The sequence below is a fragment of the Callorhinchus milii genome, unplaced genomic scaffold (assembly GCF_018977255.1).
Source record: "Callorhinchus milii isolate IMCB2004 unplaced genomic scaffold, IMCB_Cmil_1.0 Scaffold19, whole genome shotgun sequence".
Lineage (NCBI taxonomy): Eukaryota > Metazoa > Chordata > Chondrichthyes > Chimaeriformes > Callorhinchidae > Callorhinchus > Callorhinchus milii.
In genome coordinates, this window is record NW_024704760.1 from 13159737 (window position 1) to 13186715 (window position 26979).

A 26979-nucleotide genomic window follows, 5' to 3' on the forward strand; every position below is an offset into this window, starting at 1 on the left:
ATGTGGTCCCGAAGCCTGGTGCGGGACAGTACACGAGCTGCAGAGTTCTGAATGACCTGCAGCTTGTGGAGGGAGGTGCGGGAAAGCCGGCGAGGAGAGTGTTCCCATAGTCTAGCCTTGAGGTGACAAAGGCGTAGACCATAGTTTCAGCCGCGTGAGGGGTGAGGTAATGCCGTAGTCTGGCGACATTCCGGAGGTGATGGAAGGCGGTGCCAGTTGTGGCGCGGATATGAGGGAGAAAGGACAGCTCAGGGTCGAACAGAACCCGAGGTTCCTGACTGGCTTTGAGAGGTGGAGAGTGCAGCCTTGGATGCTGATGCTGTCAGCGCCTGAGGTGCGGAGGCGCTGACGTGAGCCAATCAGGAGGGCCTCAGTTTTGCGCACGTTGAGCTGGAGAAAGTTATCTCTCGTCCAGGACTCGATGTCGGACAGGCAGCTGTCAGGACATCGGGGGTCGTGGAGTTGAGGGTAGAGGAGGAAAGGTAGAGTTGGGTGTCATCCGCATACATGTGGAAGTTAACCCCATGTCTGCGGATGATGTCACCAAGGGGGAGCATATAGAGGGTGAAGAGGAGGGGACCGAGGACAGAGCCCTGAGGGACACCGCACGAGACAGTGCGGGGGCCGGAGGAAAAAACATTTGTGGAGACAAAGTGAAGACGGTGGGAGAGGTACGACCTAAACCACTCAAGGACAGGGCCTTGAAGGTTGAGGTGGGAGGACAAGCGGTGGAGGAGGATAGAGTGGTCGACCGTATCGAATGCTGCTGATAGGTCGAGGAGGACGAGGAGGCAGAGGGAGCCCTGGTCACGATGTCATTGGTGACCTTGACCAGGGCAGTTTCTGTGCTATGGGCAGCACGGAAACCCGACTGAAGGGGTTCGAATAGTGAATGGTTGGAGAGGAAAGAGCGCAGCTGGGAGGCGACAACTCGTTCCAAGACCTTGGACAGGAAGGGGAGGTTGGAGATAGCTGCGACGCATCAAGGGAGGGTTTTTTTAAGGTGGGAGTGATGGTGGCAGTTTTTAAGGGAATGGGAATAGAGCCAGAGGAGAGGGACAGGTTGACGATGTCTATGATAAGTGGGGCAAGGAGGTGGAGCTGGGAGATAAGGAGTGGAGTGGGGATGGGGTCAAGGGAGCAGGTGGTGGGTTTCAGGGATAGGATGAGTTTGGTGACAGAGGGTGGGGAAACGGGTACGAAGGTGTGTAGGGGAGGATGGGTAGGAGTCGGAGTGTGGGAGGGAAGGGGTGGGTGGTGGGTGGAAGTTGGAGGGGAAGTGACCGCGGAGCGGATTCCCTTGATCTTGGATTCAAGGAAATCCAGCATCTCCTCGCAGTGAAGGTTGGAGGAGATGACCTGCGCGGGGTGGCGGGGGGGACGGAGGAGTCGGGATGTGGTGGAAAACAGTAGCCTGGGGTTGTTCTTCGCCTCCAGGATTATCCTGGAGTAGAAGGACGATTTGGCCGAGGCTAGAGTGGAGCGGTAGATTTTGAGGAGGTCCAGCCAGATTTGTCGGTGGACCGTTAGGCCAGATTTGACAGGTGCGTTCAGCGGCCCGCACCTGGCTCTTCAGTGAGCGGAGGTGGGTGGTGAACCAGGGGGAGGAGCGAGAGTAGGAGACAGTACGGGAGGTGATGGGGCAAGAGTGTCAAGTGTGGAGGAGAGGGTGTTGTGGAGGAGGGTGAGAGCAGAAGAGGGGTCGGTGAGGGTTGAAGGCCAGAGGGAGAGGAGTTCAGAGGACTCCAAGGCAGAGGTTAGGGATTGAGGGGGTAACTTCTTCCAGGGGCGGTAGAAGATGGTGGTGGGTCTGGTGGAGGTGGGGAGGGGGGTGGAGGTGGTGAAGGAGATGAAGTGTGGTCGGAGACGGCCTTGTCGGTGATGTTGACATCCGAGAAACTGAGGCCCTGGGTGATCACCAAGTCGAGTGGGTGGCCGTGACTGTGAGTGGGGGAGTTGATGTGGAGGGAGAGGTTGAGCGAGGAGAGCAGGGAAGAGAAATCTGAGGAGATTGAGCAGGAGGGGGTGAAGTGCAGGTTAAAGTCGCCCAGGATGATGAGGCGATCAGAGCAGAGGCAGAGAGATGTGAGAAGTGTTGAGATATCAGAGATAAAGGTGGGAGAGGTTTTAGGGGCCGGTAGAGGAGGAGGATTTTAAGTGAGAGGAAGGAGGGGTGGGAGAGGGTGAGGTGCTCAAAAGAGGGGAAAGAGCCAGAGGAGTAGGGGGATAGGGCAAGTGGTGTCCTTGAGATAAGGGCTACACCACCGCCACGGCGGTTGGGGCGAGGGATGTGGTGGGAGGTGTAGCCGGGTGGTGTGGCCTCCGTGAGGGGGAAGGTGTCGCCTGGGGTGAGCCAGGTTTCCGTTAAAGCCATGATGTCAACGCTCTCATCAAGGATGAGATCGTTGATGACCAGGGCCTTGTTACAGAGGGAGCGGATGTTTTGAAGTCCGATGTGGATGGAACGGTTGACAGAAGGGTGTGTGGGGAGGGAGGGGGGTCCAGGTTGTGGGGGAAATGGGGATAAGGGAGGAGAGGTTGGCTCCCCGGGTCTGTGTCCGGGGTGGGTGGCGAGTGTGGTGGGGAATGGGGCAGTCGATGTGGCTGCTGCTGGACAGTCAACGCCGAGTGCCATGGTGAGCCCGGCGGAGGATTCCCAGGCTGGAACAGAGGGAGGTTGTGGGAGGGTCAAGTGGGGATAGAAGGTGAGAGGGACGGAGAGAGAGGAGGAGAGAGCAGGAGAGATGCAGAAGGGGGAGGGTTTGGGGGTAGAGAGGAGGGAGGAGGGGGTGAGGGGGCTCGGGTCATAGCCATATTGCGCACGCGGGGACCGGGAGCGAGCGGTCAGGTGGACGGACACATTATCCCATGGGCTGGGGCAGCCAACCTAACAGGACCATGGTGGGCCTTGATGTGAGCCCTGGGGGGGGGGGTCGCAAAGGTTTTTTTTTTGTATCGCGCGCACACTCCTGAAAACTATGATGTCAGCGGTTCCCCCGCTTCGCCCCAACCCGTTTCTTCCTCAGCCCCACAGATCAGCTGTGCTGGTCTCCCTGCCGCGTCGAGCTTAAGTACCTGAGAAGGTAGGCCCAGCTCCTCCCCGCGCTGTCCTGGCGCCGCTCCCTGCTATATCAAATGCAAGTATTATTATTATATAGAATATGTCTGGGTATATGGCAGGGCAACTGAGACTGGTTGCATGCACAATGTGTGCCATGGGGAAAATCAGGAATCTTTGTGTGCCCTGGACAGACATATGTGTAGGAAATGTCTCTGGCTGCTTGAGCTCTGAGCTTGAGGAGAGGCTGGTGTCATTACATAGCATATGGGAGGCTGAAGAGTTCATGAATCAAATGTTTCAGAAGGTGGTCAGCCCACAACCACAGAGGGTTCAGAAGGAGAGTGAGTGGGTGACCACCCAACATTGTAGGATGAGGGGATGGGTAGTGCAGAAATTCCATGAGAGTGTGGCACTCACAAACTGGTTCTCTGTCTCTGACTCCAAACACAAAATACTGCAGATGCTGAAAATCTGAAAATTCTGGAAATCTGAAAACAAGTATTATACAGAATAGTTGCTATATTGAATATTGATTAGAGTGATGATACCTCTGGAGGGGAGTCAAAAGCAAATGGATGCACAGGGGTACACAGGGAAGAGTGTCAATACAATTGTCATTGGGGACATAATGGTAAAAGGAGTAGACAGTTGCTTCTGCAACCAAAGACTTGACCCTTGCATGGTATGTTGCCTTCCTGGAGCCATGGTTGAAGACATCACAGAATGGGCAAAATATTCTACAGGCGGAAGGGGGACATCCAGAAGTCATGGAGGGGGAAAAAAGGCTGGATTCTATAGGGAGATTATAAGAAGCTAGGGAAAAAGCTAAAGAGCAGGACCTCAAAGGTGGTTATCTCTGGAATTATCCCAGTGCCTCATGCAAGAAAACAGTAGGATCAAACATATGAATGCATGGCTGGAGAAATGATGCATAAAGAAGGGCTTAAAATTGCTGGATCATTGGGACCAGTTATGGGGCAAGTGGGACCTGTACAAGGTGGATGGGTTACACCTGAACAGGGCTGGGACCAATGTCCTCCTAGGGAGGTAAGCTATTGCTATGGGGAAGGGTTTGAATTAATTTCGAGTGAGGAAGGGAATCAGGATGTAGCATTGGAGAGGACAACCAAGTTATGTGGAGAGCTGGCAGAGACGAATAGCAATGTACAACGGAGTAATCTAGAAAAAGGAATGATTAGATGGGGGAGAAATGCATAGCAGATGAAGTCGGTTTTGGAGTGCTTGTGCGTAAATGCACGGAGTGTGACAAATAAGCTTGGTGAGCTGCAGCCTCAAGTTGCCACATGTGGAAATGACATAGTGGCAATAATGGAGACCCAGCTAAACAATAGCAGGAATGGGGGCTGAATATTCCTGGCTACAATGTATTCAGGAGGGATAGGGAAGGAAAGAGAGGAGGGGGTGCTGGGCTGGCAATATTGATTAAAGACACAGTTACGGCCCTGGAAAAGAACAATGTGTTAGAGGATCCAAAAAGAGAATCTATTTGGTTAGAGTTACGAATAGAAAATGAGCAGTTACTCTGTTAGGTATTTACTATAGACCACCAGTTAGTGGGAAGGAGATAGATGAGCAAATCTACAAGAAGATTTCAGAAAGATCCAAAACCGATAGAGTAGTGATAATAGGGGACTTCAATTATCCTAACATAGACTGGGAAAATAACAGTGTAAAGGGGAAGGATTCCTGAAATGTGTGCAGGATAATTTTTCTGGAGTATGTTTCCAGCCCAACGAGGAGGAAGCATTGCTGGATCTAGTTCTGGAGAATGAAGTGGAGCAGGTTTCAGTAGGAGAGCATCTGGATAACAGTGATCACAACATTGTTAGTTTAGAATACTTGTGGAAAGGGACAAGGTGAAGATACTCATCTGAAAGAGGGCTAATGTCAGTGAGTTTAAAAAGGGACCTATCCAAGGTGGACTGGAAAGAAATATTGGCAGGTAAAACAGCTAATGAGCACTGGGAAGCCTTCAAGGAGGAGATAGTTCGAGGACAGAACAAATACATTCCCGCAAAGGGAAAAAGTAGGGCATCCTCCCTTGATGATTAAAGAAATTGGGATTAAAATCAAACAGAAAAAGGAGGCTTATGATAACTGTCCAGTCTAAAATATAGAAGATAATCAAAAAGAATATCGAAAGTACAGAGGAGAATTTAAAAAGGAAATAAGAGGGTCAAACAGATTGTATGAGAAAAGATTAGTGTGTAAAAATAAAGTATTTTATCAGCATATGAAGAATAAATGTACTCAAAGTAAGCGTGAATCCAATTAGGGACCAAAGAGGAAATCTTCTTGTGGAGGCAGAGGGCACGGCTGATGTACTGAATGAGTACTTTGCATCTGTCTTCACAAAAGAAGAGGATGCAGCCAATGCCACAGTATCGGAGGAAAGGGTAGACAAATCGGATAAGAATAAATAGAGGAGTTACTAAAAAGATTGTCGATGCTCAAGGTAGATAAATTGTTCGGTCCAGACAAGATGCATCCTAGGTTACTGAGGGAAGTAAGAGTGGAAAAATGAATGCTCTGGCCATAATCTTTCTATCCTCCTTGGACACTGCATTGGTGCCGGAGGACTGGAGTTTTGCAAATGTTTCTCTCCTGTACAAAAAGAGGCAGAAGGATAAACCCAGTAAGTACAGGCCAGTCAGCCTAATGTCAGTTGTGGAGAAACTTCTACAGATTATAATCCGGGAAAAAATAAATTTTCACTTAGAAATATGGGTTAATGAAGGACAGACAATGTAGATCTTAAAGGCAAATCAAGTCTAACAAACCTGATAGTTTTTTTATGAAGTAACAAGGAGGGTGGATGAAGGTTGATGTCGTTTATATGGATTTTCAAAAAGCATTTGATAAAGTGCCACATAAGAGGTGTATAAGCAAAATAGAAGGCCATGGTATTAGAAGGATAATGGCAGCATGGGTACAGAACTGGCTGGGAGACAGAAAGCAGAGCGTGGTGGTGAATGGTTGTTTTCTGATAGCAGGCAGGTGAGCAATGGTGTCCCCCAGGGGTCAATATTGGGGCCACTGCTGTTTTTGATCGACACAGGTTACCTGGAATTAGGTATATCGAGTACAATTTACAAGTTTTCAGATGATACCTCAACAGTAAGGAGGATAGTAGCAGACTACAAATGGTCATAGACAGACTGGTAAAACGGGCAGACAAGTGGCAGAAGAACTTCAATGTGGAGAAATGTGAAGTAATGCATTCTGGGAGGGAGAATGCGGAGAAGCAATATAAGCTGATGGTACAAAAGTCAGAAAGTTATGATGAACCTTTATAACTGGTTAGGCCTGTATTCAGTTCTGGGCAACACACTTTAGATTTGAACCAACTCGCTATGTGAAAAAAATTCTCCTCACCTCCCCTCTGTTTCTTTTAACAACTATTTTAAATTGGTGCTCTTGGGTTACTGACCCACCTGCCAGTGGATATAATTTTTCCTTGTTCACCCAATTGAATTCCCTCATAATTTTGAAAACTTCTATTAAGTCTCTGCTTAACCTTCTCTGCTCCAAGGAGAATAATCCTAGCTCTCTAGCCTCTCCTGATAACTGAAGACCCTCATTCTTGGTACCAACAACAACAAGAAAATTACATTTGTATAGCGCCTTTCACGTCGGGAGGATGTCCCAAGGTGCTGACCATCCTGGTAAATCTCCTTTGCACCCTCTCCAAGCCTTGACATCCTTCCTAAAGTGTGGGGCCCAGAACTGAACCCGGAATCGAGCTGAGGCCTAACCAGTGTTTTATATAAAGGTTCATCATAACTTCCTGACTTGTGTACTCTATGCTCCTAGTTATAAAGCCTAGTATCCCGGATGCTCTTTAACAGCTGTATCTGCCTGTCCTGCCACCTTCAAAGATTTACTATATGACCCCCAGGTCTCTCACCCCCTTTAAGATTGTACCATCATCTTATATTGCCTCTCCCCATTCTTCCTCCCAAAATACATCACTTCACATTTCTCCACATTAAACTTCATCTCCCTTCGTCTGCTCATTTTACAAGTCTGTCTATGTCCTCTTGCAGTCGACTACTATCCTCCTCACCATTGACTACTTTTCCTAGCTTAGTATCATCTGCAAACTTGGACATTGTACTTCCTATACCCAAGTCCAGGTCATTTATATAGACCAAAGCAATAGTAGTCCCAATACTGACTTATGGTGGACACCACTCTTCACTTCCCTCCAGTCAGAAAAACTACCATTCACCACCACTCTTTGCACTCTGTCTCCCAGCCAGTTCTGTATCCATGTTGCCACTGTCCCTTTAATAACACGGGCTTCTATTTTGATTACAAATCTCTTATGTGGCTCTTTATCAAACACCTTTTGGTAATCCATGTAAACTACATCATCTGCACTACCTTCATCCACTCTCCATTACTTCATTAAAAATGAGTGTACTGAAAGGATAGGACCAGATGGGCTGATGGGCCATGTTTAATTGCACCAATCTATTGTTCATAGAGTTCTGAGCCTCATGAAAATTTGGTAAGAGAATTGAGGTTATTAGATTTAACAGTAAATTCAAAGAAGGAAGAGTGTGGGTTTGTTGATTGAGTGCCAGGTTAGGTGGTCTTCTCCTGCTTGAAATAGTCACTATGTTATAATTTAATGTGAAAGTATCTCTAGGGTAAACTATCAGTTGAGGTTGTTTACTTGGATGGAGAATGGAAGTTGGAGTCACAAGTAAATGCATATTATGTATAAGGGATTATTCTACCTCTAACCATAGGGATCTGAGAAAGTAACCGATTAAAAATGATGGGGTGGGTCAAATGAGAGCAGTATTTGGATTTTGAAGGGGCGGTGAATTGGGGATAAGGAGGGGTGAATAATAATAGGTGAGACGGAGTGGTATTTAAAGGGATGTTAAAGGATGGTTAAATGAAGAGATAAGCATGGTGATGATGGGGAGCTGAAAGTCAGAGATAGTAGAACAACAACAACAACAACAACAAGATTCCATTTATAGAGCGCCTTTCACGTCAGGAGGACGTCCCAAGGCGCTGCACAGTTGGGTCATGACCCGAGCATTGGGGGGAAATGGTCAGGGTGAGGGGAGGGAGGGAGAGAGGAGGGGGAAATGGTCAGGGTGAGGGGAGGGAAGGGAGGGAGCGAGGAGGAGGAAGAGAGTCGAGAGGGGAGCTGAAGGCTCGGTCAAAGAGAAAGGTTTTGAGACCGGCCTTGAAGGAGGAAAGGGAGGAAGCAAGGCGAAGGCACTGGGGGATGGAGTTCCAGAGCCTCGGGGCTGAGAGGCTGAAGGCCCGACCACCGATAGTAGGGCGGTTGGGGCGGGGGACGTGGAGCAGACCGGAGCCAGAGGAACGGAGGGTACGGGCAGGTAGGTAGGGGGATAGTAGGTTGGAGAGGTAGGAGGGAGCAAGGCCGTGAATGGCCTTGTAGGTGAGGATGAGGATCTTGAAATCCAAAAGAAGAAAAGAAAGGGTGGAGAAGATATGAGAGGGGTGTTGAAGGGGTGGTGAAAAGATAGTGACTTAAAGGGGAGGTGAAAGGATGACATAGGAGTGGTATTAATGATGTCACTGACGGTGGGGATTAAGCAAAGCTGATCTGATTTAATTGAGAATTTACTCTGTATAATCGGGTGAAAAGATTGTACCAGGGATTAATCGTATTCTGTGGTTAAACACATTTATTAGGGAAGGGTGGATAAAGATAAATATAAATATCTCCAGCCTGCCTTTTTCCATTTACACCATCACAACTGCAGACAGTTATCAGATTCGGCAGCGTGGCCCTGAGGTGAGTGACCAAAGGAGTGAGGCAGAGAAGAGGATGACCAGAAACCAATGCCTACATCATTCATCTCATGCTTAGGTTTTAAAGAGTTTTCTGTCTCAGTATCTACTGTAACATATCTTTTGGAATTGATGTGCCTTTGTTTGATTTAAATCTTTGTTTTGGTTCTCGTTTCTCTTCGCTTATTCCCATTCTGTCTTTTGAAGTCTGATTCTTTCCTCATTATCTCCATATATCTCTCATTTTTTTGGTCTGATAAGTGGCTAACACAATGAAAAACCCATTGCCATGCCTGAAATTATCCAAACCAAACTGAGAGTTCAATGCATCTCACCTGGAGTTGGATGCATTCTACTTACATAATTCTGGAAAGTATCCTGCACACTTTAGCAAGAGCCAAGGCTTGGGCACCCTAGCAAAAACCGCACAGCTTGCCATTGATATCACTGTCTGGCAAGCCTTCCTGCTGCTTGTCCAGCTCGGACCACCCTCCCATTAGCAACCCCATGTAAGACAATCAACAACTGTTCATTAGACATCCGATACACATCAATGTCTGCAACATGTTCTAGTGATTTTAATTACTCTATCCTGTTCCCCGCCATGTTCTTTCTGTCCATTTTTCTCACTGTCCTGTTCTCCCCTTACTTTTTCTCTCTCTGTTCTTTTTCTCTCTGTGTCCTTTTTTTCCATTTTTTTCCCCTGTATCCTAGCCTTTCTCATATTTCTTTCTGCTTATTGTTCCCTCTCTCTTTCAATTTCTTCTTTTTCTCTTTCTGTATATTCCTCTCACTGTCATTTGGTCAATCATTCTCTGCCTTGTGCTTTCTGCGTTCTGTCTTGTTACCTGTACTTTTCTCTTTTGATTGTTCTCTTTTCCCCTCTGTCCTTTTTGTGATATTTTCTCTCATCCTCCCATTTTTCCCTTTCTCTCCTTTACTCTTTGTTCATTTTCTGTCTGTCTCTCTGTGTTTTATTCTATCATTGTTCTTTACACTCTCTGACTCTCTATCTTCTTTCTCTCTGTGCTTTATTTCCCTCACTCTCTTCCTTTCCCTCACAATCCTTTATTGTTTTCCTCTTTATTTTATTCTCTCCCGGACCTTTTATTCCTGTCTTTTTCTCACGCTAGCTTTTCTTTCAATTTCTGTGTTAAATTCCCTCTCTCATACTCTCTGCAACTTTCTCTTTCGTTGTTTTTGTCATTTTTAGTTGCCCTCTCTGTATATTTCTCTCTCCTTTTCTGTTATGCCATCCATCCTTTTCTCTCTTTAATTTTGTCAATTTCTCTACCACACTCTGTGTGATTGTTGTAGTGACTGGCTTATTGAGGAGACACACTAAGAAAGGAGGGATGGAGAAGAGACGCAATGAGAACACAATGATGCAGAGCAGATACACAGAGAACAGGTGAATTAGCTAGATATTTCACACATACAGAAACTGACCACCATGCTTAAGAGTACCCAAACCAGACAGAACTCCAGATTATGCTAAAAGCACAGTGCTTGCTACTGAGAGCACTGTATGGCAAGCTGAACATTGTTTTTCCAGGTCGGAATACTCATCCTGCTAGCCTTTTAGAGTTAGTGTAGTAGAATGATAACAAGACCTGTCCCAATGATTGGTCTGCCCTTCCAAGTCCTGCTGATCAGCCAAGCTGGGCTGGACTGTCACCAGTAATACCCTGGAGTGCTGTGGACATGCATAACTCAGGAACTGGACTGGAGACCAACAGAGTGTTGACTCAATTTCAATATTGAAATATTTGAAACTTTGCCAAGCATGTAACCTTAAGGCCAGTTCATTTCCAAGGAGACCCTGCATACTTGGACCCCTCTCCCCAAAGAAAGACAGTCAACAGTTACGCATTTGAAATCTGATGAGTTCAGTTCACGTCAGAAGGTGACTAGGTACCACAGCCAGATTAGGATGAACTGTATGAAAGCATGGCCACCATCTTCTTGCCCACAGCTCAGACATGTGTCCCTTCCCATTGAGTGATGGTTCCACCTGTTAGAAGTGTAGAACTTGAACAGCAACTGCTTATCTCTCTGCTAACCAATTAAGGTGGATTCCAAACCTTGTAAACATAACTGTGTGTTCACAAACTTGGACTACAATTAATGCCTTTTAAGCAGCTGCATTCTCTGACCACCAGTTTCCTCTTCAACTATTCGAGGGACATCTGCCCTCAGCAGTGATTGGACCTTTAAAAACAAACAACTTTCATTTATTTAGCACTCTTCATGCAAAGCAGCAGCTCTGAATGCTTAACAGTTTCTGATGCCCAGCTGGAAGAGAGCAAAGATGACAATTGACACAGGAAGTTCTTCAGGTATGATTTAAAGAAGGGCAAGTTGGGACAAATGGAGTGAAGAAAGGAGTTCTAAAGTTTCAGGAAGCATTGACTGAAAGCGTGGACCTGATGATGGAGTGGAAGGGAAGAGGGACATACAGGAAGCCAGAGGCAGCCAAACTGAGGGTGCAAATAGAGGAGACAGGTCACAACTTAGCAAAGCATGAAGTGATCTATACACGACTATGAGCATCTTAAAATTGATCCATTCTGCAATAAGGAGACAATGGTGCATGGCAAGGACTAGGTTGATGGAGGTACCGATATTGGTATGAGCGATGAGGCTTTGAATCAATTGGATTTTATGAGTGCGTTTCAGCTACGTTGAATGGTTTGTGAGTGGACTGGGTAGAAAAGTGATCCTGGTCAGGGACCAGATGTGGGGAAGGAAGGATAACTGAGGATTGAAACTGATGCCAAGTTGTGAATAGGGTGAGTGAGTCTGTGGAAGGCTGGGAATTTAAGGAGATCAGAGGTGAGAAGACGTTAACAGAAGCTGAGGAAGATTGCCTCCATCTTGTCAATATTCAACTGCAGAAAGTTGACTCTCATCCAGGTCTGTCTGCCAGGCAATTGGACAGATCAACATTGGACCTGGGGGTCACAGCTAGGAAAAGAAAAGTAGGTTTTGGTGTCATCTACATACATGTGGAGGATACCCACTTGAGGAAGAATGTAAATCAGAAAAAAGAGGGGGCCAAATGTAGAGCCTTGATGCAAGTGATCATGCAAGGATGGAATGAGAAACCATTTGAAGAGACAGATCTTGGTGGCGGTCATGGCGCAAGTTGGATTCAAACCCAGAGAGTGCAGTCTTGTGGAGAGGGCATGATTGACTACTCTTGATGTTCTGGAATTCCACGTCCAATGCTGTGTAACCACTCTTGCCCAACTGCTTAATCTGGGTCATCATGTGAGGGGTTTTGGTAGTATTCATACTCAGCATAAATCTGCTCAATAACAGGCCCAAACCCTCCCTTCCTGCAGGTAGCTTCCTCTGTTTACCACAAATCCATCACACTTGAATAGAGGAAGATACAGGAGACAAACTGTAGTAGTATACCATGAGACTCCCATAGATCTTTACAACTTATGGTTGGTTGAGATTGTGTTAACCCTCTGAATCATTTTCTGCAGACTCTACAACAGTAGGATGGAGTTTGCACGTGCTACAAGAGCTAGTCTGCTGGGGTCGCTAACTCCTGAGTACTTCAGTCAAGGTTAGTGTTTGTCTCTCTCACTCTTGCTGTCTGCCACATTTATAACAGTTTTCTGGTCATCCAAGTGGTTGACACAAGTGGAACCTCACCAGCTGCTTTAGAATCTGAAGCCCTTTGGGAAAAGAAGGATACAGACAAGAAACCCCAGGGACAGACAATGTGAGGCAATCTCCTCCATCATCTTTATAACTTGTTGAAAGTGACAGTGCTTTTTTTTTACTCGGAGAGTTGTTATGGTCTGGAATACACTGTCTGAAAGGGTGGTGAAAGCAGATTCATTAATAGTTTTGAAAAGGCAATCGTAGATGCTCTGTTGACAATCTTTTCAACATCCTTGGATTCAAATATGGTGACAGAACACTAGAGATTGCTAACACAACACATTTGTACAGAAATGGAGAAAAGAGTAAGCCAAGTAACGAAAGCCCACTCAGCCTTACAATGGACATTCATTTCGAGAGAATAATATGGAATGATAGAAAGAACCAGTTAGAAACAAATGATTACTAACGAGAGTTGCCATACATTTGTTAAAGGCAGTAATTGTTTGACAAATTTAACAACAGTTTTCTTTCAAATGAAATATCTGAGGGGACCGATAAAGGTCCTGCTATGGTTTAGGGATCCACTTTTGATAGGATGTGGCATAAGGCTTGTTTTCTATCTTTTAAAAATTGCATGGAAACGCTGGTTAGATCGTAGGAAGCAGACAGATTGAGTACATGGTTGTACATAGGGTAGTTTAACAGTGAAAAAGACTGTAAGAAACTTCAGGAGAACCAAGACACTCCATAGATTGGGTGGAAAACCAATGGCAGGAAAAATATTATTCGGAACAGGGAAATAAAAATTGTGGTTCAAATTTTTTCTCTCATTTCTTCTACTTTCACTTCTTGGTCCTCCCTCCCACAATCTCCATGCTTCCTGAGATCCCTCTCACACAGATCAGCTTTTATTGTATATACCATTAATAGGCAACAATAATAACAATAGCATTTATAGTGTCCTTCTCACAGTGCTGTAATGTATTTTTCTAGGAGGAGCATAAGTTTTAATTTGGTGAGGATACTGAAATAGGGAAAAAAGATTGGGTGGAGAAAATTGTCAGGAAAAAATTAAGCACAAAAGTGCAATCATACATAATCTGGAAGGAAGAAAAGGGGTAGATAACCTATAATAAATGATAACCTTTTAAAAGTAATGGAAAAGCAGAGAAATTAACTAGGTCTCAAAATGGATGGCCCGAGAGCATCAGACGAGTAGGAGGACAGGCAGTGACGCATAGGACGCATGTGGTGGGTAAGGAAGCAAGGGGTAGCCAGTGGAGCAGGCAAAGTTTGGTGCCAATGGTTGGCTCTAACAATAACAACAACTTGCATTTATATTGCGCCCTTCACATGGGATAGCGTCCCAGAGCACTTGACAATGGCAGAGTCTGAACCTGAGCCAGGGCGAGAGAGGTGGGAAAATGATCATAAGCACAATCGAAAAGGAAGGTCTTTAGGTGGTATTTGAAAGTGGGGAGGGAAGGGACAAGGCAGACGGATTGAGGGAGAGATTTCCAGAGTCTCGGAGCACAGTAGCTGAAGGTCCAGCCACCAATGGTGGAGGGACCAAGGGACAAGCAGGAGGCTGGAGCCAGTCGAGCAGTGGAGTTCTGACTTAGTTCTAAATTTTGCTTATGGTGGAGCTAGGGAGATCAGCGAGGAGGATATTGCAATAAATCCAGCCACGAAGTAACAAAGGCATGAACAAGGGTTTTGGCTACTTTTGTTGTGTGGTAAAGACAGGGGCAACCAATATGACAGAGAAGGAAAAAAAGGAAAACTGGGGATCGAACCTGACACTCAAGTTGTGCACGGGTTTATTGAGTCTGAGGGAGACCCTGGAGAGGTTGAAGAGTTCAGATGCACAGGAGAGAAGACAATGACAATGAGGCATAGAGTATGGCTTCTCTCTTGCCAGGAAATTCAGCTGCATGGAGCTTGTGCTCCTCAAGGCCCTGATGTCTGTCAAACAAGCTGAAATAGTTTCTCTTTGTTTACCCTATCGAATCCCTCTCATGATTTTGAAACTTCTATTGAGTCTCCTCTTAACCTTCTCTGCTCCAAGAAGAATAGTCCTAGCTTCTCTATTTCTCCTAATAACTGAAGTCCCTCATTCCTGGTAAATGTCCTTTGCACTCTCCCATGCCTTGACATCCTACCTAAGGTGTGGTGCCCAGAACTGAACACAATCTCTAGCTGAGGCCTAACCAGTGTTTTATAAAGGGTCATCGTAACTTCTTGACTTTTGTATGCTCTGCCCGTATTTATAAAGCCTAGTATCCCACATGCTAAAGGGAACGTTCTCTGACTGGCAGGAGGTGACAAGTGATGTCCCCCAGGGGTCTGTACTGGGACTCAGCTATTTGCCATATATATAAATGACTTGGATGATGGAATGGTAAGTTTTATATCCACGTTTGCACACGACACTAAGTTAGGAAGCTCAATAAGTTGTGTAGATGGGAATAGGAAGTTACAAAGGAACTTCGACAGATTAAGTGAGAGGGCAAAGCTGTGGCAGATGGAGTTCAATGTAAGGAAGTGTGAGGTCATCCACTGTGGACCGAAAAAAGATAAAGCAGAATTTTTTTTAATGGGGAGAAATTAAGAACTGTGGAGGATCAAAGAAATTTGGGTGTCCATCTCTGATCAAAGCTCCCTTGTCTATTCATCCACCTTGACCTCTTCTGCCTTCAATACTGTTAATCATTCTATTCTCCTCTGCTGCATTTCCATTCACCTCAATCTTTAAGGTCCTGTCCTTGATTAGTTCAAATGATACATTTTCCATTGGCTCCACTTTGCCCCATGAACAGCTTCTCCTCCAGCTCTCGCAGCATCTCATGTAGGGTTCCTCAAGCAGGGTACTTGTGCTTTGACAAGACCAGCTTTCTCATTGTCCTTGGTCCTCTCCTCTTCAATATTTACATGTTCCCCCTTGGTGACATCATCCGCAGACATGCGCTCAACAAGTTTGCAGGTAACACCCAACTCCATCTCTCCGCCTCCACGTTCGACTCCAGGACCACTGCTGTCCTTGATGTCTGTCAGATATCATGTCCTGAATGAGAGCTAATTTTCTTCAGTTGAATGACAACAAGACCGAGGCCTTCCTGCTTGGTTCCCATCAGCACCTCCACACTTCATCCACTATACACCTCACTAAGCTAGTACAGAATCTTGCATCTTTCTTTGACCCTGAAATTCTTTTCTACCCCCAAATCTGTGTCGTGACTGGTTCCACCTTCCCCCATGATTGCAGTAAGTTTGGAATTAGGGAGGGTGGAGGGAAGGGAGGGTAGGAAGGTGGCCGAAGGCACCGTCCAAGAAGCGGGTCTTGAGACATGCATTGAAGAAGGCAATGGAGGGAGTGAGGGGAAGGGACTATGGGATGGCGTTCCAAAGGTTGCAGGTCAAGAGTCTGAAGGCCTGCCCCCCAACGGTGGGGCGGGCTGGGCAGGGGGCATGGAGCAGGCCGGAGCCTGCTATGCGGAGGGAGCGGGCAGGTTGCTATGGGGTTAGCAGAAAGCAACAAGACCATGCAGGGCATTGAAGGCGAGGACAATGATTTTGAACTCTTATCTTCTGGGGGATGGGGAACCAGTGGAGCTAGATGAGGGTAGAGGTGATAGGCTCACGAGCCTGGTGTGGGAGAGGACATGAGCGGCAGAGTTCTGAATAATCTGCAGCTTGTGGAGGGAAGAGTTTGGAAGTTCCGACAAGTAGGAAGTTGGCATAGTTAAGCCTAGATGTGATAAATGTGTGGATGAGTGTGTTGGTGGCCTGAGTGGAGAGGCAGTGGCAGAACCAGGCAATGTTGCGAAGGTGGGGCAAGGCAAGGTGGGTCATGGCTCAGTTGTGGGATAGAAAGGACAGTTGAGGGCCAAACAACACCAACAAATTACATTTGTATAGTGCCTTTTATGTCAGGAGGATGTCCAAAGTTCTGGACCAGCTCACTGAGGTGGAGTTTGCAGCCGTGGATGGTGCTGCTGCCTGTGCCTAAGCTGTGGAGGTGCTAACGGGAGCCAATCAGGAGGGCCTTGATCTTGTTGACATTCAACCTTTGAAGGTTAGATCTCATGATGTCTTGATGTCTGATAAATATATAATATTACTTAAGGGAAACAGGAAGTGCTGCTGCTGCTTTAAATGGATTTAGTTGCAGAAGCTTTTGCAAAGGACTTAGCAGAGTACATGAGGTACCCGGGGTGCAACGATGTGTAGGTCCTGGGCTGATTGATTGACAGTCAGTTAACAAGCAGCCTGGAGAGTGGAAGAGTACATGCGCTCTTGCGTGGGAAAGAGCCCTCGCATTGCTTGCCTATTATAGTGGTAACGGTCACCGTCAGCGACGTACTGACGTGTACAGGACTACTCTACTATTGCGTTGGTTTAAATCTATTTTACTAATGTAGTATTGTGCTACAAGTTGATATATTTATGTCTGATAGTCATGTTTGTATATCTTATTGTTGCGTATCTTAATTTGTTGAGTTCCTTATATGCAAGGCAGCCAAGGGTTGCTAGGTCTTAATAAAGAGCTATTGTTTCTACCAACTGTATGTTTGAGACTCTGTAATATTCTAAAACAAGAAAAGGAGTAAGAACTTCAGAGAGAAGCTGTCGACATTGGAGTACTGTTGGTGCGAGCAAACTCCGATTAGACATTCCAGTTACCGGGCATTGGAGTTAACTGGGAATACCGGTCTGTGAGTGTGACTGAATCGGTTGAGTCACCTTCGAAACTGGAACTCACACTGACAGGGTTAGGAGAGAGGAGGCCACTAAGTACGAAAAGCGTATTTAGTAATAAAATTTGCATGTACATCAAGGAGTGAGAACCATCACAGCATGTACATGTTTTGAGGAGAAGGGGACCAAGGAGAGTCTCCTGAGGAATGCCGCGCAAGATGGTGCAGGGGCTGAAGGAGAAACCGTTTGTGGAAACAAAGTGGAGATGGTGTGAGAGGTAGGATCTGAACCACATAAGGCAGAACCATGAAGGTTGAAATGAGAGGAGAGGTGGTGGAGGAGGATTGAGTAGTCAACGGTATCAAAGGCAGCAGAGAGGTCAAGAAAGATGAGGAGACAGACAGCCCTGGTCACAGATGGATAAAATGTCATTGGGCAGTTTGACCAAGGCTTGTTCTGTGCTGTGGGTAGCATGGAAACCTGATTGGAAGGGTTTGTATAGGGAGTGGTGGAAAAAACGACTCATGTCAGGACTTTGGAAAAGAAAAGGAGGTTGGAGATTGTCAGTAATTGGGGAGCAGGAATGGGTCCAGTGAAGGTTTTTTGAGGATAGGGGTGATGACAGCTTTTATTTAAGGGGGTTGGATCAGTGTCACAAGACAGGAATGATGATGTCTGCGAGTAAAGGAGCCAGGGAGTTGGAGCTGGGAGGTAAGAAGTGGGGTAGGGATGGGATTGAAAGAGCAGGTGGTGGGTTTCATATGAGTCATAATGGTGAGAGAGGAGGGGGGGGGGTGGATAAATTCTAAAATGTGGAGGAAGGGATAGGCAGGGACCGGAGTGTGCGGGTGAGGTGTGGAAGAGGTAGGTGTTGGAAGGGCAGAGGCAGCTGAGTGGATTCCCTTGTTTTTGGTTTTGAGGAAGTCCAACATCTCAACGCAGTTGAGGTTGGAGGAAAGGATGGGCAAAGTGTATGAGGGTAGGCGGAGAAGCTAGTTGGTGGTGGTAAGGAGGAGCCTGGTGTTGTCCTTGGCCTCCAAGGTTATTTTGTATTTGAAGGATGATTTAGCAGAGGCAAGGGCGGATGGTAAATTTTAATGTGATCCAGCCAGATCTGCCAATGGACCATTAAGTTAGATTTGAGCCAGGTGTGTTTGGCAGCAAGTACCTGTGTCTTGAGGGCGCAGAGGTGGCTGGTGTACCAAGATGTCTTGTGTAAGCAGGAGGCAGTTTGGGAGGTGAAGGAGCAAGGGCATCGAGAGTGGAGCCGAGGCACTTGTGGAGGAGAGCGACTGAGGAGAACATTCCCTTCGCCTCGCTCCCTCCCTTGTCTTCTTCAAGGCCAATATCAAGACCCTCCTATTTGATCATGCATTCGGTCACCTTCCTACCCTTCCCATCCCTGCCCTCCACACTCCCTGATTCCAAACCCCAGCTGAGTCCAAATCCCTGACTGTCCAGCGCCTTTGGACATTCCTCCCAATGTGAAAATTCAGGATATGGTGGTTCTGGCTAGACAGGCATTGAGAAGTTTCCCATGCAAGCAAAATAATTTTATTGGGTTAAACTCCAACGCACACTCTGGGGTCCCCAATCTCATCTCTTGCCCAAGACTTGGTTGTCTCTTGCACCCTGTACTCTCTGGAATTAGGTAAACAGAATGATTCACTATGGGGAGAGAGTGAGTATTCCATTCAAATGTGCAGTTTGAATGTATTTTGTGGGCCAATGCAGCATCCAATTTGTACATAGCAATGTCCCATGAGTGCATGACCAATTATATTTGGGGGATCGTTGGCCATGACACTGGGAGAAACTCTCTTCTCCAACTCCCTTCTCTTTTTCAATATATCCATGGGATCTTTATCGCCCACCTGAACTTGTTGTAACATCTCATCGGAATGACAGTATTTCTAATAATACAGCATACCTCCAGCACTACAATCTCAGACAATGTGATTTCAAGTACTGACATGGTATTGAACCCACCAATTTTTGACTCAGAGGTGAGAGTGGGCTTAGCGGAGGCAGTAAATAGCTTTCTTCTGCACTGGAAATGTTTATTGTTCTATGATTAATGATGAACGATAGAGAAATCCACACAGGTGTAGCTTCAGAGGAGCTATTTCCTCTCCAGAGGAAAGTCCAAGCATTGAGAAAAATACAGACAGTCAGAATTATGAATTTAAAGTCTCAGTTATTTAGCTTGAACCAACCACTTCTGACCAAGTTGACAACAGTGATATCAACTGAGCTAAGCACCTTGTTTTATTTTCACAGGATGGTTGTTCCCAGAATGGGCCTACAGGTCTGAGTCCAGCCCTGGGAGCAGACAAATTCAGCTCTGGCATTTTATTTTGGATTTGCTCCAGAGGGAAGAGTATCGAGAAGTGATATGCTGGCAGGGGGAATATGGACAATTCGTGATCATAGACCCTGAGAAAGTGGCGAGACTGTGGGGGCAGCGAAAGGGGAAAAAGCACATGAATTATGACAAGCTAAGTCGTGCTCTCAGGTAAGCACAGGGTTCTTGAGCCTCTTCTCCATCTCTATCATTTTCTCAGTGATTTGCATTTGCGTTTTCGTAATGCTGTTCAAGTCGCCCCCCGACTTGTCCTTCTGTTTCCCATAGAGTCCCATAAATATCCAGCTTGTCTCCTCCGTTGCCCAGTGTGTATTCTCTACCTCTTTCTGTTTCCAGTGTCTATCCTATCTCCCAGTGTGTCTCCTCCATATTCCTCTGTTCCCAGTCAATACTGTCCACTTGTTAATGAACCTGGAGGTTAAGTCAGCTTCATGTCTATTTACAAAGCACCTCACATGAGCACCTGGATGATTTTCTTTAAGTCTGTGACATGATATTGGATTTGGACGTCTGGAACACCATTGTGGACAAATCACAAGCTAGCTGTCCTGGATAGGTTTTCCCACCACAGGAATGAGCGATGTCCATCAAATTGCTCATGAGAAAATTCTGAAGCTTGGTGTGATGGGTGCTGGAAGCACTACCTGGAGTCTGGTTTCACGTTGAATGTAAAGTATTCTTGATGACCTCTTCAATGGATTCTCCAGCCCCACTATACACAAGTTGCTTACCATCCAGAACTCAGCAGCACATGCTTTTTTTCCAAAAGGCCCCGAGCTCAACCACTCCACCCTTGCTTGTTTCTGTTGACTTCATATTGCCAGCCCATCGCTGCACCATTCCTACTGCCCTGACCAACCCCTGCTCTCAGCAAACACTGTCTGGTTCCTGCTTCCAGACAGACCTATGCCAGCATCAGTGGGCAAGCTTCATGCTATTCTGTGTCTCATCTCTGGAACTCTAGCCCAAAGTCTTTCCACCTCCATCTGCGCCTCCAAAACTTGCCATAAATGCTATTACTTCTATGCGCCTTAAAACCTGCACTTAATACCATTGGGCATCTTTAATTTTGGTGGGGAGTGGGGGGACGTCAGCAGGACACTGGGAGAAGCTCGATTTTCTTTTTTAAAAGTGCCATGGGATCCACTCTGTTGCATAATCGTCTAACAATTCCTATGTTCTTTAACATCTGCCTGATTAGGCAAATGTGACTTCAATTTAATGACAGTACCTCAAATAATGTAGATGATATTGAGTTCTAAGTTTTGAGATTGTTCAGAGGCAAGATTGTTAACAACTGAGCAAGGCTGACAGGCCTATATCAATGATGGAAGGTCTCAACTTTCAATGGTATGCACAGAGGTTATTTCTCACATTGTGTAATTCGAACTGTTGAGCTGTCCTCCAATGAGGGATTTTTTTTGGTGTTTGACACGTGCAGAAACCCAATATGTGCAATTTTCAGTTTGGTTTGGATACTCTGAAGCATTGGTGGTACGTAAGACACAAACATCACCAGTGCATCTCCTCTACATCCCCTTTTCAGTCTGTATTATCCCTCTGATCTGGGTGTTTCTCCTCTATTGCCACCTTTTCATCCATATCTGTCTTTTCCCTTGCATATTTCCTCTGCAACTGTTTTCTCAGTGTTTACTCTATTTCCAGGTCGTTCCCCCAATATGTCTGCTCTTTATCCCTCTGTTTGCAATGTGTCCTGTCTCCATCCCTTTGTTTCCAATTTATCTCTTCTATCAATGAATCCATATGTTTCCTATCCTTTTTACCTTCTCTTTCACTTCTAAACGTTCACTTGTAAATAAATTATTGTACAAAATGGAATTCTCTTCTCATATCTTTATATTCTCCATTCTCTATCTTCTCGCTCTCTCTTCCCTCAACTCTACCCTCCCCTGTCTATTTCTATGAATTCTATTTCTCTCTATGTAATCTCTCAGCCAGATGTCTTTCATCCCACTCTCCTCTCTCTTTGATCAACATCTTTAAAAAACATAAGAACATAAGAATTAGGAGCAGGAGTAGGCCATTCGGCCCCTCGAGCCTGCCCTGTCATTCGATAAGATCATGGCTGATCTTCAGACCTAACCCTAATTACCTGCCCTATCCCCATATCCCTAATCCCTCTTTTTTAAAAATCAATCAGTCTCAGCCTTGAGGTTGTTCAAGGACTGAGCCTTCTGGGGTAGTGAATTCCATAAATCACTACCCTCTGAGTGAAGATATGTTTCCTCAACTCTGCTCTAAAAGGCTGACCCTTAATTTTAAGACTGTGACCCCTGGTTTTAGATTCTCCTACCGGGGGAAACAGACCCTCAGTGACTACTTTATCAGCCCTTTAAGAATCTTATATGTTTCAATAAGATCTCCCCTAATTCTTCTGTATTTGCCTGTCTGTCTCATACTCTGTCTCTTCTCTCTCTTCCTCTCAGGTGTTTCTCCCCTTTATTTTGTTTCTCTGTCCCCTCACCTCTCATTTTCTCTCTCCACTATTCTGTTTTTCTCTTCATTTTCTTTGCCCGTATTCATACTCTCTCTCCAGGTATTATTATAACAAGCAGATTCTGCAGAAGACAAAGGGGAAACGTTTCACCTACAAGTTTAACTTCAGTCACCTGTTCCTTGTTCATTACCCAATCTGGGATGTGAATAACAGACACCTCACGCTATCTGGGCTCCAGTCCTTGCCCTCGCCCATACCTCTATCCCCACCTCTATCCGAGTCCACACCCCTGCCCTTTCCCACACCAATGGCAGTGCCCCCTCGCTTATCTCTACCCATACCCCTATACTTTCCCAAACCATTTCTGCCCATGCCTCTGGCTGTGCCCCCTTCCCAATCTCTGCCCACTTCCCTGATCCTGAACCGGCCTCTGTTTGTGCCACTGCTCCTGGCTCTGCACACTCCACAGAATCTTGGATCTGAGTCCTTCCAGGCTGCTCAGCTCCGAATCCGGGTTCCCTCAGAGGTATGATGTAGTTTTGGGTTATTTGTTGTGTCTGAGTGAAGGATGAAGGCTTTTGTCATGTTTATTTGTATATAAAACACTGACCAGTGCTTTCCTGAAGCGCATACAAGGCGGAATGGGCTCAGGCCACCCCACAGGTGACCTGTATACAGAGCTGAATAGATCAGTGCAGCATCCCAATGTTGAAATACACATAAATGCTTTTCGGTTTGCTCTCCCCCACCTTGTTCAGGAATCACTGCATCCACACTTTCTCAATCCTTTGTGTATCACTTCAAAATGTATATTGATACCTAACAGCTGTTCCTTCACCTTTATTACCGTTACGGTATTCTATTTTAAATATAGGTTAAAAAAGACAGTTTTTTTAACTTTTGAAATATTTTGTCCTTTGAATTGGACACCACATTCGTAGAAACTGATTCACGCATTAACATTGTGATCAAGGTGTCTATGAATGCATTAAATGTGATAACGGTCAATGGATTTACCAAATGTTTGTGTTACAGGCGATGTCCTACCCTCTTTGTCCTCTACTTTACCGAAATCTATCTCACTTAAATTATCCACTGGCTTTTCCATTCTCCAAATATATATCAAACAAAACTACCTGTTTGGAGATGGAAGAGTCAGAATTCAGATTCTGAGCGGTAGCAGAAAACCATAGAAGCAATTATGATCTCATATCGGCAAGTCAAGTATCAGAAAATATGTTGCTTTCTGACCGAAAAATAACATATGGCTAAAAAGACTTCAAAATGAAACAGAAATAAACAAGAATTAAATCAATTTCTCTGGTTCCTGCCTGATACGGGACAATGTTTTGCTCTATAAATTTAGTTTGCACAGAATCAAGATTAAGATGTCACCAAATTCCATGTGGATTGTTCTGATTATTAGTATTATTTGTTGTTTGCTCACTGGCTGATTTTCTCTTATACTTAGAGTTTCGCTACTATTTTTTACTCTACCACTGTTAAGGCCTAGTAAATTCTACCCCACGTAGGCAATTATGTAAATACAAGCTGTTGTTTTTGTCAACACAGCTGTCAGATTGTTGGGCAACATCCTGCAAAACATGTGAATAACTAATTTTATTTTGGGGCTTTGTTAGCCAAGATACCAGGATAAACTCCCTTCTCTTTCCAAAAAATACCATGGGAATCACTTGAAGATACCCGTTACCTGATCCTTGGTTTAATGTCTCATCTGAATGACAGCACCTCCAACAATGCAGAGCACCCCTAGTACTGAACTGGAGCACTGAACGAGTACTCATAACCTAGACTAGGAGTTCAAAGTGTCGTCTTGGATCTTGAGGTTAGAAACCTTTTGTATCTGGGTGACGATGCTATTCCCTGAGCAATGTTGCCACCCAACAGTTTTCATAAAAGATTCTGATATGAAAAGAGAAGTACTTTGTTGAAATTCTGAATAAAATATATTCTTTAATATAAAGCACTCATGATTTTTCTGGGAAAATGCAAAAAAAAACTGACATCTTGAGAAACCAGAATCCATCTATTCACGTCATAGAAGAAAATTAATTCAGCCAATTTACAAAACATGCCTCATAGCATCTCTCAGTTTCTTACAATTTTCGTGTTTGATCAATCCATTTGAGTATAAGTTTTGTAAATGTTAGCTTGCTATCCAGTGTGTTGTTTAGACTTGTGAAATCTGTGTAAGGAAAACATATTTAAACAATATATAAAATAAAGTAAACAATTTAAATATTGCTCATTCACATTCAATTTATATGGATACATTCTTGAAGTGGTTACAAAAGAAATCAGGTCCAAATATCTAGATTAAGAAATTCCTCTCTCTCACTTAACTCTGTGAGCCTATCACTCCCATCCTGGCTGGACTCCACAGGTTCCCCATCTGCCAGAAGACTGAGTTGAAGATCTTTGTTCTCACTTTGAAATCCCTGTTCTCCATGGACTTGCCCCATCCTTATTATGACTTTCTAAAGGCCCTCCCTTGTTCCCTCCTGGCGCTCGGCAGGCACTGGTCTGCATCATGTCCCCAGCCCTGTTCATTCACCATTGGGAGTCGGGCTTTCACTCTATCTGCCCACTCTCTGGAACTCCATCCTAGAGACAGAGGTCTTGCTTGTTTCCTTGTCTCCTTCAAGATCCATCTCAAGATGGTCAATCATCTTTCCCTCACCATCCTACTCCCATTGCCATAACCTCCCTGAATCAAATCCAGCTTGGGTGTAAACTCTTCACTGTCCAGTACCATGGGAGATCCTCCCAACATGAAAAGTGTTTTAAGAAGGGCGAGGCCATGTCCAGAAAACAAAACTTGCACAACGGTTTTAACAAAGCAATACCTTTGGTATTTTTTTTTGCGTTTTTTCGAGTTTTGTGTGTTGTATTTGTTTTGAGTATTTTTAAATATATTTTTGTTATATTGACTCCTGATCATTATTCTTAACATCTTTGGTGTGTTTTGTTCTTGTTTTTTGGAGTATTTGTGTGTTATCATTTGTTCTGCGTTTTTTTCAAGTAATTTTCCGTATTGTCTCCTCGTTATTTTTTTCAACATGTTTGGTTATTATTGTTTTTTTTTCTTGAGGGATTATTATCGGGCATGTGGAGTAAGGAAACTTGCCCAGGATTTCACCCACATTTCTCGCTTACAAAGTGAGTGCTCTAACCACTGAGCTATATGACTCGAGGAAAAAAGTTTTTTTCCCATGTTTTTGTGTGTTATTATTTGTTTTGCTTTTTTTTTTCATATTTCCTCATATTGTCTCCACATCATTTTTCTCAACATCTTTGGCATCTTTTTCGTGTATATTGGTGTTTTTGTGTTTTATCATTTGTTTTGCGTTTTTTTCAATGTATTTTTGTCGTATTGTCTCCCCATCATGTTCTCCGCATCTTTGGTGTCTTTTTCCATGTTTCTCGCATTTTTGTGTGTGTGTTCTCATTGTTCTGCATTTTGTTCACATTTTTCTTCCCGTATTGAATTCGCATTATTTTTCTCAACAACTTTGCTGTTTTTTTCACGTTTATTAGTGGTTTATCATTTGTTTTTTGGTATCTTTTTTCATGTTTATTGTTATCATTTGTTTTGTATTGTTTCACGTATTTTTTGTTGTATTGTCTCCTCTTCGTTTTTCTTAACATCTTTGGCGAGTATTTCTCTGAATTTTTGTGGTTTACCATTTGTTTTGCCTTTTTTGTCAACAAATTTGGTGTCTTTTCACATTTTTNGGTGTTTCTCTGTGCTATCATTTGGTCTGAGGTTTTTTCATGTATCTTATTCTATTGTCTCCTCATTAATTTTTGTCAATTTTTTTCGTATTTTGGTGTGTTGTCATTTCTTCTACGTTTTTTTTCAAGTACTTTTGTCTCATGATTTTTGTCAACATATTTAGCAACTTCTTTCATGTTTATTGGCGTTTTTGCGTGTTATCACTTGTTTGCGTTTTTTTCACATATTTGTTCATATTCTCTCATTGGGCTGCTATGATATTGGGCTCTCCCAATAGTAGACTCACTGATATTGCACTCCCCCGATAGCGGGCTTCCCCTATATTGCACTCCCGCGATTGTGGGCTACCCAACAATGAGCTCCCCCGATATTGGGCACCCCCAATATTGGGCACCCCTGATAGAAGGCTCCCAGATTGTGGGCTCCCCCAATATTCAGATCCCCGATCTGAATTTTGCTCCTGCAAAATTGGACTTCCCGAATATTGACCTCCCCCGTTATTGTGCTCAGCCTATATTGGGATCCCTCGATAGTTGGCTCCTCCAATAGTGGGCTTCCCCTGATAGTAAGCTCCTCGGATAGTGGGCTCCCCGATATTAGACTCCCCTGATAGTAGGCTCTACTATTATGCCCGAATACTGCGCTACCTCGGTATTGAACACCCACAATATTGGGGTCCCTTGATAATGTGCACCTTTGATATTGTTCTCTCCCAATATCGGACTTCCTGCAATAGTGGGTACCCCCGATATTGTGCTCCTCCGATATTGGACTCCCCTGAATAGTGCCTCCCCTAATAGTGGGCACTACTGACATTGGGCTCCCACAATAGAAAGCTCCCCAATATTGGGCTCCTTAAATATTGGACTCTCACAATATTCGCCTGCGTTGTTTTTGGGTTACCCTGAAATTGGATCCCTTGATAGTTAGTTCTCCCCATATTGGGCTCTGAAGATCGTGGGATACCCCAATATTGGCCTCCCAAGTTATTGCCATCCCCTGTTATTGGACTCCCCCGAGTTTGTGGTCTCTCTATAATGGGCTCCCCGTTTTGGTGTACCCCCAATAGTGGGCTCCCCCAATATTGGACTCCTTCAATCGTGGCCTCCCTCAAAATTGGAATCCCCCAATATTATGGTCCATTTATTGTGGGCTCCCCCGTTTGCAGGATCCTCAGATATTGGACTCCTTCAATATTGGGTTTCCCTGAT

General features: G+C 44.9%; 1 protein-coding gene across 1 annotated transcript; it reads left to right on the forward strand.

Annotated features, from left to right (window-relative positions):
- Positions 1-6007: 6007 nt before the first annotated feature.
- Positions 6008-26978, forward strand: LOC103190251 (ETS domain-containing transcription factor ERF-like). The gene is made up of 6 exons (XM_042342264.1): positions 6008-6011; positions 10184-10277; positions 12364-12446; positions 19469-19703; positions 22111-22537; positions 26937-26978. Exons 1-6 carry the CDS (start codon positions 6008-6010, stop codon positions 26976-26978), a joined length of 885 nt encoding a protein of 294 aa, XP_042198198.1.
- The last annotated feature ends 1 nt before the right edge of the window (position 26979 follows it).